Below are 15,456 nucleotides of genomic sequence, written 5' to 3' on the forward strand. Positions count from 1 at the left end.
CCGAAGGATTTGGAGAAGATATCCCTGGCAATACAGAGTCAAGGGATACAGCAAAAGAAACTCTTTGGAGGTGGGGAAGAGAGTTCCAGAAGAACTCCCAGGACCTTACCTACCTAATGAAGCTTTGAGGTGCCTTCTGTTCCTTAAGGACCAATCCAGTGCGGTTGTGCCCCAGGTACAGGTCAAGCCTCCCTTCATTGAACTGGCAGTGGACGCAGACATTAATAAGGCACTGGAAGGCATGGACATCCACCAGGAATGGATGTCAGAAGTGTCTACTGACACCAAAAAGGACCTTCTACAAGAAGACCCTGCAGAAGATGTGGTTCAACCACATACAGAGGAAGATGGATCTGAGTCGAAGGTAACTGAGGACCCTCAGTTTTCCGTGACGGCATATCAACCTGTACCGTCAACCTCTTAAGCCCCAACTCCCCATCCAGATGTGCTGATTGGCAGGAGCGAAGCACTCCTAGAGTCCATTCAGTAGAAGATGGCAGTGTTCCAGAAGGAACAGCAGGAGATTAAACAAGATCTCAAATAGACTAAGAAAGACGTAAGTGAAGGGCAACGCTTTGGCGCTTCCAGAGGCCTTGCTAAGCCTCTTAGAGTTTATGACCTACCTCACTGCTCCAAAACCAACCCCTGGAGGTACACAGAGCACATGCCCATGATGAATAGGAAGCTCTATATATCAGAAAATTTGGAGGTCATACCCCTTGAAGATCTCCAATTGTGGCCTAGATTTTCTGCATACCCAGATTGTTAAGTGAGACTGCGGGATGAACCAGCATCCCGTAAGGAGACAGAACCGAAGGAAGTTATTGTATTTGAGCATGACAAGGCACAGGCTATCTTGTCCAAGACCCTAAAGGGAGACGGATATACCAACTTCAAAATCTCAGCATTAAGCAAGAGGCATTCCACCTTCATTGCTCCTTCTTCCGGACCTTTCCCCTTCTCGGTGAAAGCCCTTGACTGTATCATGAGAGCAGTAGATGCGGGCAAACCGTGCCCAGTGCTAGAGGAATGTAAACCATCATCTCTAGCCATGCCTACCTCCGAGGAGAAGTAGAACGAAGTTCATCTAACCTTCTCCGTCTCTAAGCTGGATCCAAAGATAGCAGGTCAGCAGTTTGATGAGAACCTTCCAAAGCTGCCGGAGCATCTTTTAAAAAGAGAAAAGGAGACAAAACAGAGACTAGCCGCTTCTTTATCTCTTCAGAACTGCATGGAAATGTGTGCAGACCTTACCAACGCACCAGACATGTACATGGTCTTAGCCAATTCTCACATGGGTACCCTTGTGAAGGACTTGTATGCCTTCGTCAGGTCCAAGAGGGCCTCTAGACAGCATGTGTTTGCCGCAGCAACGGTCAAACTCAAACCAAGGATGCTGATCACTTTATGTATCTGTGACAAGGATCTCTTCCCACAATATGTGGTTCAGGAGGTTATCGCCAAAGCTGCCACGGAGAATAGGAACCTTCTCCAAAAGTGGGGCATCTTTTCTAAGAGGAAATCATCCCCAGACGGTGGTCCCCAACCTAAGAACAGGAAGACAAAGAAATCACGTAGACCTGAACAACCTCCGACCGTGACCATGGCCACAGTGCCTCAAATGGTAGCTCAGCCGCAAACCACCTTCCAGATGGTACCCCAACAGCTAGTAGCTCAATCGCCTGCATTTAACCCAGGCTTTGAGAGCCACACAACTACTTTTTAACCCCACAAACGTAGAAGCTTAAAAAGAGGTTCCTCAAGAAACCCCTCAAGGAGTAGAGGAGGACGTGGTCGTGGAAATAAATCCTCAGGAACATCTCAGCAATGAAAGGCTCCAGGTAGGAGGGAGACTCTTCCACTTTAGGGATCATTGGACCTTCAATCCCTGGGCCCAGAGCCTAATCAAGAATGGATTCGGTTGGAAATGGAACAAAATTCCACCCCCTTTTCCTCAATTCTTCCAACACTCCACCCCCTTATTGGAATAATATACCTCAGAACTCATGAACAAAAAAGTAATAAGGAAAGCGAAGTCCATGAAATTCCAGGGAAGGCTGTTTTGTGTTCCCAAGAAGGACTTGGAAAAACTCAGAGTCATTCTAGACTAGTCTCCACTCAACAAGTTCATCGAGAACAAGTTCCGGATGCTTACTTTACAACACATAAGGACCCTTTTACCGAAAGGGGCGTACAGTCTCAATAGACCTGACAGATGCTTACTGTCACCTACCAGCCAGCCGGCCCCTCTCCTCCTACCTAGGATTCATGTTACAGAAGACGAAGTATGTCTTCATAGCAATGCCCTTCGGGATAAACATAGCCCCAAGGATATTCACAAAACTTGCAGATACAATCATCCTACAACTACACTTAGAAGGAATTCAGGTAGTAGCATATCTGGACGATTGGCTATTGTGGGCAGCAACCAAGACAGCTTGTCTACAAGCAGCCAGAAAGGTGATCCAGTTCCTGAAGCACCTAGGCTTCAAGATCAACCGCAAGAAGTCTCCCGTTTCTCCAGCTTAGAAGTTTCAATGGTTAGGAATCCGTCGAACTTACAGTCACACCGTCTCTCAATTCCACTGAAGAAGAGGAGAGAGATAGCGGGATCTGTCAAGAGGCTACTGAAACTGAAGAAGATTTCAAGACGCCAATAGGAAAGAGTACTGGGTTCTGTTCAGTTCGCAGCAGTGACAGACCGAGTGCTAAAAGCACGGGTAAAGGGTGCGTAAGGAGTCTGGAGTAGATACGCATCAAACGATCGAAGAGATCAAAAAAGGTTGACACCAACCGGATTGCGCACGCTAATAAGGCCGTGGTCAACAGCCAAGTGCCTAACACGAACAATTCCCTTACAACCACCTCAACCATCAGTGGTAATACACACAGAAGCCTCCCTGGAAGGATAGGAGGCCATTCCCAACAAAGGAAATTGCTGGGGAATTGGTCGCACCAGTTCAAATCCTTTCACATCAACATTTTTGAGGCTATGGCAGTCTTCCAAACGTTGAAGAAACTATCCCCTCGCAGATCAGTCCACATCAGACTGGTCTTGGACAACGAGGTAATAGTAAGATGTCTAAACCAACAAGGCTCGAGATCACCTCACATCAATCTCGTGATGCTACCCATCTTCTGCCTGGCAAGGAAGAGAAGATGGTACTTATCAGCAGTTCACCTGCAAGGATTCCGCAATGTGACGGCGGATGCTCTATCCAGGTGAATGTCGATAGAGACAAATTGGTCCCTAGACGCAGACTCATTATCCTTCATCTTTGAAAAAGTCCCAGAACCTCAGATCGACCTCTTCGCAACGAGCGACAACAAGAAACTACCACGATATGTAGCCCCTTACGAGGACCCTCAAGCAGAAGCGACAGATGCCATGTCTCTTGATTGGAACAGATGGAATCAAATCTATCTGTTCCCACCATCCAATCTCCTGCTGAAGGTCCTCAACAAGCTAAGATCCTTCAGAGGAACAACAGCAGTAGTGGCCCCAAAATCGTCCGGAAGCAATTGGCTCCCTCTAGTTCTAGAATTGAAACTGAAGCTGTTTCCTCTACCGAACCTAGTATTATCCCAACTGGTTCAGAAGTCGATTGTCTACACTTCATCCTCGAAAACCAACAACCTACATATCATGATTTTCTCGCCCTAGCAGCCAAGAAAAGGTTTGGGATTTCAAAAGACAAGATCGACTTTATAGAAGTATATAAGTCAAGTTCAACTAGGAGACAATTTGAATCGTCTTAGAAGAAGTGGGTTTCCTTCGAGAAAGCCAGGAAACTGACAGAAATATCAATAGATTTTTGTCTCTCCTTCCTCATCCACCTACTCAAACAAGGCCTGGCTTCCACCACACTACTGCATGTAAGTCGGGTTTGACTAGACCTCTTCTTTATGCCTTTCAGGTGGACCTTTCAGGTGATATCTTCAATTGGATACCGAAAGCATGCACTAGACTCAAACCAGCTACCCCTCCAAAACACATATCGAGGTCATTGGACAAAGTCTTGCACTACGTTTCGAATGTGAACAATGAGGATTGCACCATAAAGGATCTAACACAGAAAGTGATATTTCTTTTTGCTATAGCCTCAAGGGCTAGAGTTAGTGAAATAGTGGCCTTCTCCATGAATTAGGACCATATATAGTTCACCAAAGCGAGAAAACTGTACCTGTTCCCTGATCCTACCTTTCTTGCCAAAAACGAGCTGCCCACCAAAAGGTGGTGTCCATGGAGAATCTGCCCTCTGAAGGAATATGTCTCTCTATGTCCAGTAGAGTGTCTTAAGGTCTATCTTCGAAGAACTTCAGACTTCAAGGAGGGACAGCTCTTCCGAGACAAAACCTCAGGATCAAACTTATCCCTAAAACAAGTGAGGGCGAAACTCACCTACTTTATTCGCAGAGCGGATGACAGTACACCAGCAGGTCACGATCCAAGAAAAATTGCTTCTTCGTTGAACTTCTATCAACATATGGACTTTGATAGGCTCCGCTCATATAAAGGGTGAATATCCTCCAGAGTCTTCTATAAACATTATGCGAAGCAAGTGCACGAGATAAAACACTTGCTGGTGGCGGCAGGTAGTGTCATAAAACCTGCTATCTAGTGCTGTGATGAACAGTGGACTGTTCTGGGACTCAACAGTGTATCGGGTGAATTGGTGTTAGCACCCTCGAGTGTATTACCTTCTAGTAAAAATCACTATGGTTATTTATGGACTGTTCTATAAAGGTGCTGAATCTAACCAATAACACCAGTGCCGTGTGAACATTTGTACACAGTGTTGAAGCATATCCAACATGTAAGTGAAACTAAACAAATTAACTTCACATTATTAAGTGGCATTTTAACAAATGAATTAATATATCTATATTCTTCCTTAGAGGTTAAATTATATATATATATATATATATATATATATATATATATATATATATATATATATATATATATATATATATATATATATTTATATATATAGATACAAATATTTATATATATACATATATATATATATATATATATATATATATATATATATATATATATATACAAATATTTATATATATACATACATATAAATATATATATATATATATATATATATATATATATATATATATATATATATATATATATATATATATATATATATATATATATATATATATATATATATATATATATATATATCTATATATACATGTATATAAATATATATATATATATATATATATATATATATATAATTTATACATACATATATATATATATATATATATATATATATATATATATATACACACATATATATATATATACAGAGAGAGAGAGAGAGAGAGAGAGAGAGAGAGAGAGAGAGAGAGAGAGAGAGAGAGAGAGAGAGAGAGAGAGAGAGAGAGAGAGAGATAGATAGATATGTCTTAGATGAATTGAGAAGCGGTAGGGTCATTTAACTATTTAAAATTATACCTGCTTCTTAAAAAGATAAAGAAAAGAAAGAAATCTGTTGAAAACAAAGCTCCCTTTGCTTGCTAAAAGCTACATATACGTGTATATAGTGAACAAAAGTAATGGAATATTGTAGTTTATGTGGTTATACTTTTCTGTACGTGAAAATTGCAAAATGAATAGTCATCCAACGCTGAAAAAATATTGCAGAACAAGACCTTAAACTGCTTGAAGTATTTGTATTTTTTTTTTTTTGAATAAGACAACAGTATTCATCTAATTTTTCATTTAAGAAATATATTTGAAATAGCAAATATCACAGATTAATTCTACATGAAGTGATTCCTTAAAACCAGGCGAAAAATTCTCTGTAGCTGTATCATCAAAAAATTGCATACGAATGTAATATTTCTATTACTCTATTGCAACAGTCCGTATAACGTACACACATTTACTCCTTAATATATTTTCCAACATGAGATTTTTCAATTATAGACTCCAAATTCTGAAAAGTAACGGGATTTTATAGTTAGGCAGTTGCAATCTGTACTATACGGAATTTTATCGCTAAGCAGTTGCAATCCTCACTATATGCATTATATCTATATATATATATATATATATATATATATATATATATATATATATATATATATATATATATATATATATATATATATATATATATATATATATATATATGAACAATATTGAAATAAGAAAATTTTTTAGAAATTTCGTAATAATGATTATCATAATAATGAAAAGAGGCGGAACAAGCAGAAGAAAAGGTAGTAGAAGGAAAATTAATTATAATTAAAACTATAACCATGATAATTATAACAACAATCATAATGGCAAAAAAAAGAATATATTATATGATAATGATTATAAAAATAAGAAGAGGCAGAAGAAGAAGGAGAATAAGAAACAGAAGGTAAAAGAATTATTAATAGAACGATAACATCCATGAAAATTATAACAGTAATGAGAATGCAAAAGAACTCTTCAAAAAATAATTATCATAAAAATGAGAAGCTGAAGAATAATGAGAAAAAGAATCAAAAGAAAAAAAAGAATTATAATTAAAGCGATAACAAATATGGTTATTCTAACAGTAACGATAATGAGAAAATCTTTAAAATGATAATGATCATAATAATAAGAAGAGGCAAAAAAAGAAGAAGAAAAAGAAAATGGAAATAAGAATTATAATTAAATAGATAAAATTCATAAACAATGTATTAGTGATGATAATAAAGCTAAATCTAAATGATAATGGATATAAATTAACTTATATCTTACTTATACCTCGACGTATAATTACAACAAAAATATATATATTCACCAAGATGCACATTGAATAAAACTTTAATTTATCCTAGTTTCTATAGCCTTTTAAGTATGGTATATTGAAAAAACTCTTCCTTTCATAGCAAGTTATTGTATTTGATTAAACATCACCGTTCATTACATTGTTAAATGAGACGAGTGGATTGCAATTACACTTTGAGTTTTTATTCTTTATGATATTGGGTCAGTAAATATATAATAAGATATCTTATATATATATATATATATATATATATATATATATATATATATATATATATATATATATATATATATATGTCCTATTTCATGTATATATGTACGTGTTTTATATCAAGGTAAATGAACTCAATATTCATGAGTATTCCAGAAAAACTTATGTGTCAGCATGTTTTGCAATGGCTGCATTTTGATAACGAATGTAGTAATTAGTTGTCGGTGAGCACTCGAGTTGACAAGAAGGCCCTCACATGAGAGGGCAGTTGTGTATAGTGTACTTACGAACGAGCCTTTTGTAATAAATGAAGAAAACTCATATGCTGACGTCTCATTATCCGCCTGCACGGGTCATATTGGTGTCAGGTGTAAAAAATATGTCTGTTTGTGTATGCTGTGAGTGAAGTTGTTTCTTGAGCAGTTGAGATAAAAGTTCAAGATACCGAGATACACAAGGACTAACATAGCAGACACTGCTGCTCCAGAAGATGAGAATGAAGGAGCTGTGGGATATAGCATTACCAATGAAGAATATACCCAGGAAATTGGAAAGCTAGAATTGGAAAATAAGTTAGATAATTTACAAGAGTTAATAAACAGACTGTTGATGGAACAAGAACAGGAGCGGTGTGCAAGCACAGCATATCCGAAGTTCAAAATGAAGTTCAAACGCACACAAGTAAAAGTACAAATGCACAGCTGAGTGAAGATACGTAAATTGTAGTTCGAAAGTTGCCAGAACTCCAGGCAAGTGTTAGGCATTTCGATGATCAACGACATAGAGAAGGGTTTCAATCAATTGAAGTGTTTTTGAGAGACTTTGAAGTAACCAAATATGGGTAGTCGGAAAGAGAAAAAGCCATTCAAATAATTAGATTGCTGAAAGATTCTCCGTCAATGGAAGTAATGTGTTGGCCACAAGAAAGTTTAGGAAGTTATACTGAAATAAAACGACGTTTAATTGAGAAGTATGCCTTGCCTGATGTGAGAAAGGGAGACCTAAAAGAAAATTACAACCCCAAAATGCGGAAAGGTGGATACGTTCTTAGTTTTGAAACTCGCATTTTTTGGGATTGCGATTCGCTTGCTACCCAGAGTGCCAATCTCCCAGAAGGTAATAAAGAGGCAATTGCCCATAAATAAATTCACAGAATAGTAAACCCGTATTCATGTGGTTATTTGTTTGATGACAATCGCTCATTAGCAGATGTAGTGAGGGCGATAAAAAACCTTTTAGACAGTTTGCCCGAAGAAAAAAGGACTGGGAATAACGGGGCCGATTCCGAGAAGTTGGCAGCCATGAGAGGAAGTCGACCCCCGAAGAGTGGTTAGGGGGAATGCAATCAGCAGATTAGCAGTCTTCAGATGTTGGCACTGGGGGAGAGGGGCACCAACGAGTGGAGCGCCCCACCCAAGGAACCTCACGCTGTTACACTTGTCAGGCCTACGGTCATTTATCTCGAGAGTGCCCAGCAAAAAACGCCCAGGGCGGGCGGGCTGGGGCGCACGCACATCTCCACCCGCCCAACGTCCGAGGAAAAGGGACCAGAGGAAGGGGGAGGTGAGGGAGTTCGATGCCCTCCCACATGACATCGCAAGCAGTAGCTGAGGAAGCATTGACGACAGACATGACAGAGCAGGCACTGGAACCTCCATCGGTACCCTCGACCTCACCCCGGCAGCACTAGGGAGAGGATCAGGGGGAAGCGTCATGGCAGCTGAGGTCATCGGCCCGTGTCCCATATCTCGTAATGGCCGGCTAGGAATGTTAGCAGTTAGGATCGACTTGCAAGATAAATCCATCCGAGCGCTGATTGATACGAGAGCTAGTTTTTCAATGATTAAAAAAAAAAATTCTCCTCAAATCCACTACAGCCAGCGGCATCTATTGTTTTTGACACACCAGGAGGAAATAAACTACATATAAAACATACAATCGTCCAGTTTAAGGTGGGGTCTGTGATGTTCACACATGATTTTTTTGTCCTGCTCACCTTAGGAATTCTAGGAATCGAGGCTATCCTAGGCATAGACTTTATATCTAATAATCAAATTTGCATTTTTGGGGGAAAAGATTCAATTACAGTAAAAGCAGGAGGGTACATTTTGCCGATGGAAAGTCATGAGACAGTAAGTGAGTGTGTTAGCTCGGAGAGATATTTAAGTAGGGTAACAGCTGTACCTGAGAGAGGAGAAGTGTTGTCCCCCCAGACCCTTACGGGCATATCTGTGACCCCATGTCGCCCTCTTGCGGAAGGAACCAAAGGTAGTTGTTAAACTCCATGACATTTGGGCCCATATGATATTAGAGGGCTTGACAGAAATCAAAGAGAACAGAGCTGTTATAACGATAGTTAATTTTTCAAATAGAAGAGTTGTTTTAAGAAGTGATTCTGTGTGTGAGTTAGAGTTATGTGAAATTGCTTATAATGGGATGTTGGGAGCCATAACTCCAGCCCGCACAGACGAACGCAGTAAGAATTATGGCCCTCAGAATATCAACCTGTAGTTAGTGACCATTGTCAATAATTATTCCGATGTAACTGCAATTGGAGATGAGCCACCCGGGAGGATTGATCGATTTCCCTTTAGCATTGAAACTGGGTAGGCGGAGCCGATCAGGTCAAGGCCTTATAATGTACCAATTCATTTCCAGGGAGAGATAAAAACGGAAATTAATAAATTAAGGGAACAAGGGATAATCAAGGAGAGTGAATCCCCCTGGGCTTCTCCAATTTTAGCTGTTAGGAAAAAGGATGGCTCGGTAAGATTGTGTTGATTATAGGAAATTGAATGCAGTCCCTAAGGATAATGCATTCCTATTGCCCTCAATCGAAGAATTACTTGTGAAAGTATGGGATAATAAATATTTTAGTACTATTGATTTAAAATCTGGATAGTGTTAAATACCCATTCAGGAAGACAGTAAATGTAAAACGGCATTATAGCTAACGATCAATTATTTCAGTTTAATTTTCTTCCTTTCGGTGTTAAAAATGCTCCAAGTCATTTTTCTAGAGTAATGATGGCGGTTTTGTCGCCCTTAATTGGCCATAATGTTCTTGTTTATTTAGATTATATCATAATTACAGGGAAAATGACCGAAGAACATAAAAATTATATTCGTAAAGTTTTAGAGGCATTGCTACGTAATGGTATGAAAATAAATCTATCAAAGTGCAAGTTTTTCTGTAAACACATCTAATATTTAGGTAACATATTAACCCCAGAAGGTATCCAACTTTTCCCCAGTAAAGTAGCGGCTATTACAGATTTTCACAAGCCAAATAACTCTAAGGAAGTAGGTGGGTTTCCTGGGCTCACAGGGTATTACCGTAAATTCATAAGAGGTTTTGGAGAGATAGCGAGACCCTTAGATGCTTTAAAGAAACAAAAAGTAATAAACTGGTGAGAGGAAGAAGAAAGGTCTTTTAACCATTTGAAAGCTGCCTTAACTAGCAATGAATTACTTACATATCATAGATTTGATCACCCGTTTTTAGTGACAACAGATGCGAGTAGCGTAACTATTGGTGGCGAAGTTTCTCAACGAGATGATAAAGGCAGAGAGAGACCCATTTGTTTTGCTTCCTGGGCAGTAAAAGGGGCAGAAAAGAATTATAGTACATTCGATCGAGAGGCTTTGGCTATTCTTGGGGCTCTAGAGAGGCATCGGTTCTTTTTATTAGGTCAGTCGATTGAGTTGCAAAGTGACCATCGTCCCTTACGTGATTTGTATTATATAAACGATTTGACCTCTCGTCAAGCGAGATGGATTGAGAGATTTCTTAGAGATTGATATAACCTGTTTTCACCACATAGAAGGTAAAGTTAACATGGTAGCTGATGCTCTCTCTAGAGGTGCAGTAATAGGAGTACCACTAGGGCACAAAAGAGGAACGAAGAACGAAGAACGTAACCAAAATAGTGAACACCCCCATCATAATAGAGAAAAGAGAGAACGGGACGAGAGTTCTCGTGATGCATATGCAGTAGACGTGAGAGAGAGAGAGAGAGAGAGAGAGAGAGAGAGAGAGAGAGAGAGAGATACAAACTACGAAGGGGAATATATGTGGATGACCGAGGACATGTCCAAGAGTGACCAGAATGAATGCCCTGATGATGCAGCTTTAATTGACTTGGGAGGTTGGGACATAAAAGAAGTCCGAGAGGGATAGAAAAAAGAGGAATGGATGGAAACAGTGTGGGCAGTGATTTAAGGGGAATCGGAGAGTTATCCGTCATTTCCAAATGTGCCTCGTGAGAAATTCTTTATTGAAAATGAAGTCTTATATTTTGCTTACGAGAAGAGGGGGGGGGGGGGGAATTTTGTACAAGGGTAGTTCTTTCTCCCTTTTTAATTAAACGAGCCATCCACATTGTACATGCAAGTCTGTATGTTGGTCATTTAGGAATTGATGGAACATTAATGTGAGCACGTGAATCTTTTTTGGTTAGTAATGAAAAAGTCTATAGAGAATTATATAGAAGGTTGTCATGCTTGTAACTGTTTCAAAGAACAAAAACACTGTACCGGAAGCCAGAAATTAGCCGGTAGCTCCCATTAAATTATATAGAGTGCAAATTGGATTTAGTAGGACCATTACCTACTGGGTTAACACAACAAGTATATATGTGTATTTGTGGATGCATTTACTCGGTATACACATACTTACGCAATGTTGGATAAATCTGCAAATTCATTAGCCCAGGCGCTGTGCTCTTTCATTACTAGGTTTGGTTGCCCGGAAGTTTTGATAAGTGATAATGGTCTTGAGTTTATAAATAAGGTGGTGAAATAGGTCACGGACTATATGAGAAATTGAACCGCATATAGGCCTTCAGCAAATGGCTTAGTAGAGTTGCATAATAGGGAATTAGTGCGAATTTTGCGTTACTTAGCAGCTGATGACTACCTTCATTAGCACGCCATGCTTCCTACAGCTGAGCTAGCTTTGAACATTGCATATAATACTTTGCTCAAGGACACGCCATTCTTTTTAGTGTATGGATAAGATCCTGTGTTACCACATACGGTACTCATTAATTCGAAACAATTGCCAAATTATTCAACTGAGCAATACCGTGTATATTTATTAATCTATTGAGGAGAGTAATGAACACCACTGAAAGGTTTTTGAAAAGAGCCAATGAAAATCACAGCTCCAAGTATGATGGTCGGTTCAAAACCGCACCGGTAAAAGTATTTGTGGGCGATCGTGTGTATTTGAAATGATTACAACCATGGAAACAAACTAGAGCCAGCGTATTTGGGTCCTTACCGAGTAAGGATGGTTAAGTGTAACACATTTGTGATACAAAGCATTGTTAGCGGTGCAGTGTCTGAACATCATCAGGCACACATACATGTGGTGCCTGAAGAGGTAGTTTTCAAGAGTGTTCCTCCTTACCACTGTATACGTGACATCCCTTGAGTTAATGAGTAGAAATTTATTTTTTTCTTTGCTGTTGTTGTTGTTTGAACAGACCTCATTTCTTCTTTCGACGTGTTTTAAATAAACATGATGATAACAATGTGTTAAGTTGATGCTAAATTTATACGTAAAATTTTGTGGTAATTTTGCTGAGTGTAGAAATATGTATAACATTGTTGAGTGAACCTAAAAACAATCAGAGGTTAAATAGGTCAAATGAGATCCGTTAGGCGGATGCTGTATTATTCATGTATTTATATGATTCCTGGTTGCTGGGGCTGGGGCGGTTCCCGAATGGCAAGTGGCTGCAGGATTAAAGTTAAGCTTAAAGGATAGGCAGTGTTAGAGAATGTGTAGATGTGAATACCTTATACTTAATGTTATAAGAGAAGGGCGGGAAGATGATTGATTTTTCTCGGGAAAACGGTCAATGGCCACCGGTTGAAAGTTGCAAGTGCAAGTGTTGTAGTGATTTAAATAAATGGTGGAATGGTGATAGTGATTTATGTTGCGAAATTGTGCCGTAAACCCGGACAAGTAAAATCGAGGGAGGAAGGAATATATATTCCGACCCCTGTCCCACCCAAGAAGCCCGTATTGCCCCCCCCCCCCCCCCCCAACCAGAGGGAGGTTATTGATGAGGTTATGTAGAACTGATATCATGATTTTTTTTCCCTTTGGATATTCTGTGTTATGGTTGCAGAGCTCTTAAGAAGAAACGAATGGATTTACTTATATTGTTTTGTGTACATTTTTGCGTGCAATATATATATATAAATATATATATATATATATATATATATATATATATATATATATATATTTATATATATACATATATATATAAATATATATATATATATATACATATATACATATATATATATATATATATATATATATATATATATATATATATATATATATATATACACACACACACACACACACATATATATATATATATATATATATATATATATATATATATATATATATATATATATATATTTATATATATAATCTGGTTGCTAACTGTACTGATACTTATGCAAGGTGTTTTTATTGTAAAATCACTAAATCATGCAACAAAAAATTTATTTTATTTGAATGTGATTCTTATCTCAATATCTAATCACGGCAGTAAAAAATCCAATACTTTTATGGAAACCAAGATTGTAATTTATCTATTAACCATCCGAGTGTCTAGAAACTAGTTTTTGCGGTGAGTATATACAGGAATTCCGGTTTATGGCTGTGCTCATATATCCAGGTAAACCTGCATGAGCTGTGGATATGAATATTAAATTCCTCCTTTATTAAAATTGCAGTTGGGCGTCATTAAGGCAAAATTACTTTCACAAAAAATCACGGAAAAGTAATAATAAGGCTGCATATTATTATTGTTTCTTGCGTTTTATGCTGATTTTGTTAATGTTACTATAATTGTCACTGCATATTTTGATAAAGATATATTAGTGAAAAAATCCAGACCCATTCCTACCAAAGTTATATGAATAGCTTTTTTTTTTTTTAATATTACAATAAATGTATATTTATATGACAAACTAGAAACGAAGAATCATTTTCTTAAGTCGACAATCTATCGTCTTTTCTTACTTCCTCTGCTTCGTTTGCAATACATAGGAACACATTTGTCTATTCTTTATCCATCTATTATCTGTCCTTATCATATTATATCCTGCCGAGGTCGATTTCCTTTTTCTTTCTTGTTGTTAAAATAGCGTCTACTCTGGTTTTTTCTCATATCCATGTCTTTTTTTCTGTATCCTAGTGGTAATCCGATCCTTACTCTTTCCGTAGCTCTTTGCGTTTTAGTCAGTTTATGTCCTAAGGACTTTAGTAAGCCTCCACGTTTTCTAATCATAGGTTAATTGTGGTAGGACCATTTGATTAAATAGTTTTCTTTTAAGACAAAGTGGCATTCATCATTACCTAATGTAATTTTGTTTCTTTAAAGCTTTCTATCCTAGGCTTATCCTTCCTTTAATTTTGGTCTCATTTCGTAATTATGTATTTTCATATATATATATATATATATATATATATATATATATATATATATATATATATATATATATCTATATATATATATATATATATATATATATATATATATATATGAATAACACGTGTGCCTCATTTTCTAGTCTGCTGCAGGACACAGGCCTTAAACATGATCTTAGTCATGTCTAGGGTTTGGCCACTTCCATCATCATGCCGGCCACTATGGATTAGTGACGGTGAGGGATATATGTCGGATCGCTCATAACAAACCGACCTATTATGGGTACCTGAGACTAGTATACCACTGCTGTTTTCTGGGATACAAAAAAACCCTGTATATATAAATATATATATATATATATATATATATATATATATATATATATATATATATATATATATATATATACATACTGTGTAAGTTGTAACTTTAAACTTGTTGTTTCCAAAGTTTTCAAAAAATTGATATGCGATATATATATATATATATATATATATATATATATATATATATATATATATATATATATATATATGTATATATACATATATATGTATATATATACATATGTATATATATATATATACATATATATGTATATATATATATATATATATATATATATATATATATATATATAAGTATATATAAGTATTTATGTATGTATGTATCGATGATAAATATATATAGTTATTAGGCTATTTATTTACTGTAATATAGATAATAGAAAAAATACAGCGGAAAAAGAAATGTAATTTACTTCAACTGTATGTATTCCTCAAAACAATCACTCTCACTGACAAGGCAAACTACTGAGGTCTAGTACTTCCGGCATGGAGAGAGACATAAATGGGCAATCTTGGCTAGTCTGAATTTCATTCCACGAGTTGCCATAAGAAGTTATAACTGGGACGAGAAACGTATATTCACCAAGGACTACGAGCAATGAAGAGTTATCTTAAAAATTTTTTTGCCTT

General features: G+C 37.2%; 1 protein-coding gene across 1 annotated transcript in view; it reads left to right on the forward strand.

Moving 5' to 3' along the window:
• Positions 1-9,314: 9,314 nt before the first annotated feature.
• Positions 9,315-15,456, forward strand: part of LOC137621012 (uncharacterized) — a 138,262-nt gene continuing 132,120 nt past the window's right edge. The window contains exons 1-2 of the mRNA XM_068351454.1: positions 9,315-9,489; positions 10,108-10,170. Of these exons, the coding sequence (XP_068207555.1) occupies positions 9,315-9,489; positions 10,108-10,170 (238 nt within the window). The remainder of the gene's footprint in view (positions 9,490-10,107; positions 10,171-15,456) is intronic.

The sequence above is a fragment of the Palaemon carinicauda genome, chromosome 2 (genome assembly GCF_036898095.1).
Source record: "Palaemon carinicauda isolate YSFRI2023 chromosome 2, ASM3689809v2, whole genome shotgun sequence".
NCBI classification, from domain to species: domain Eukaryota; kingdom Metazoa; phylum Arthropoda; class Malacostraca; order Decapoda; family Palaemonidae; genus Palaemon; species Palaemon carinicauda.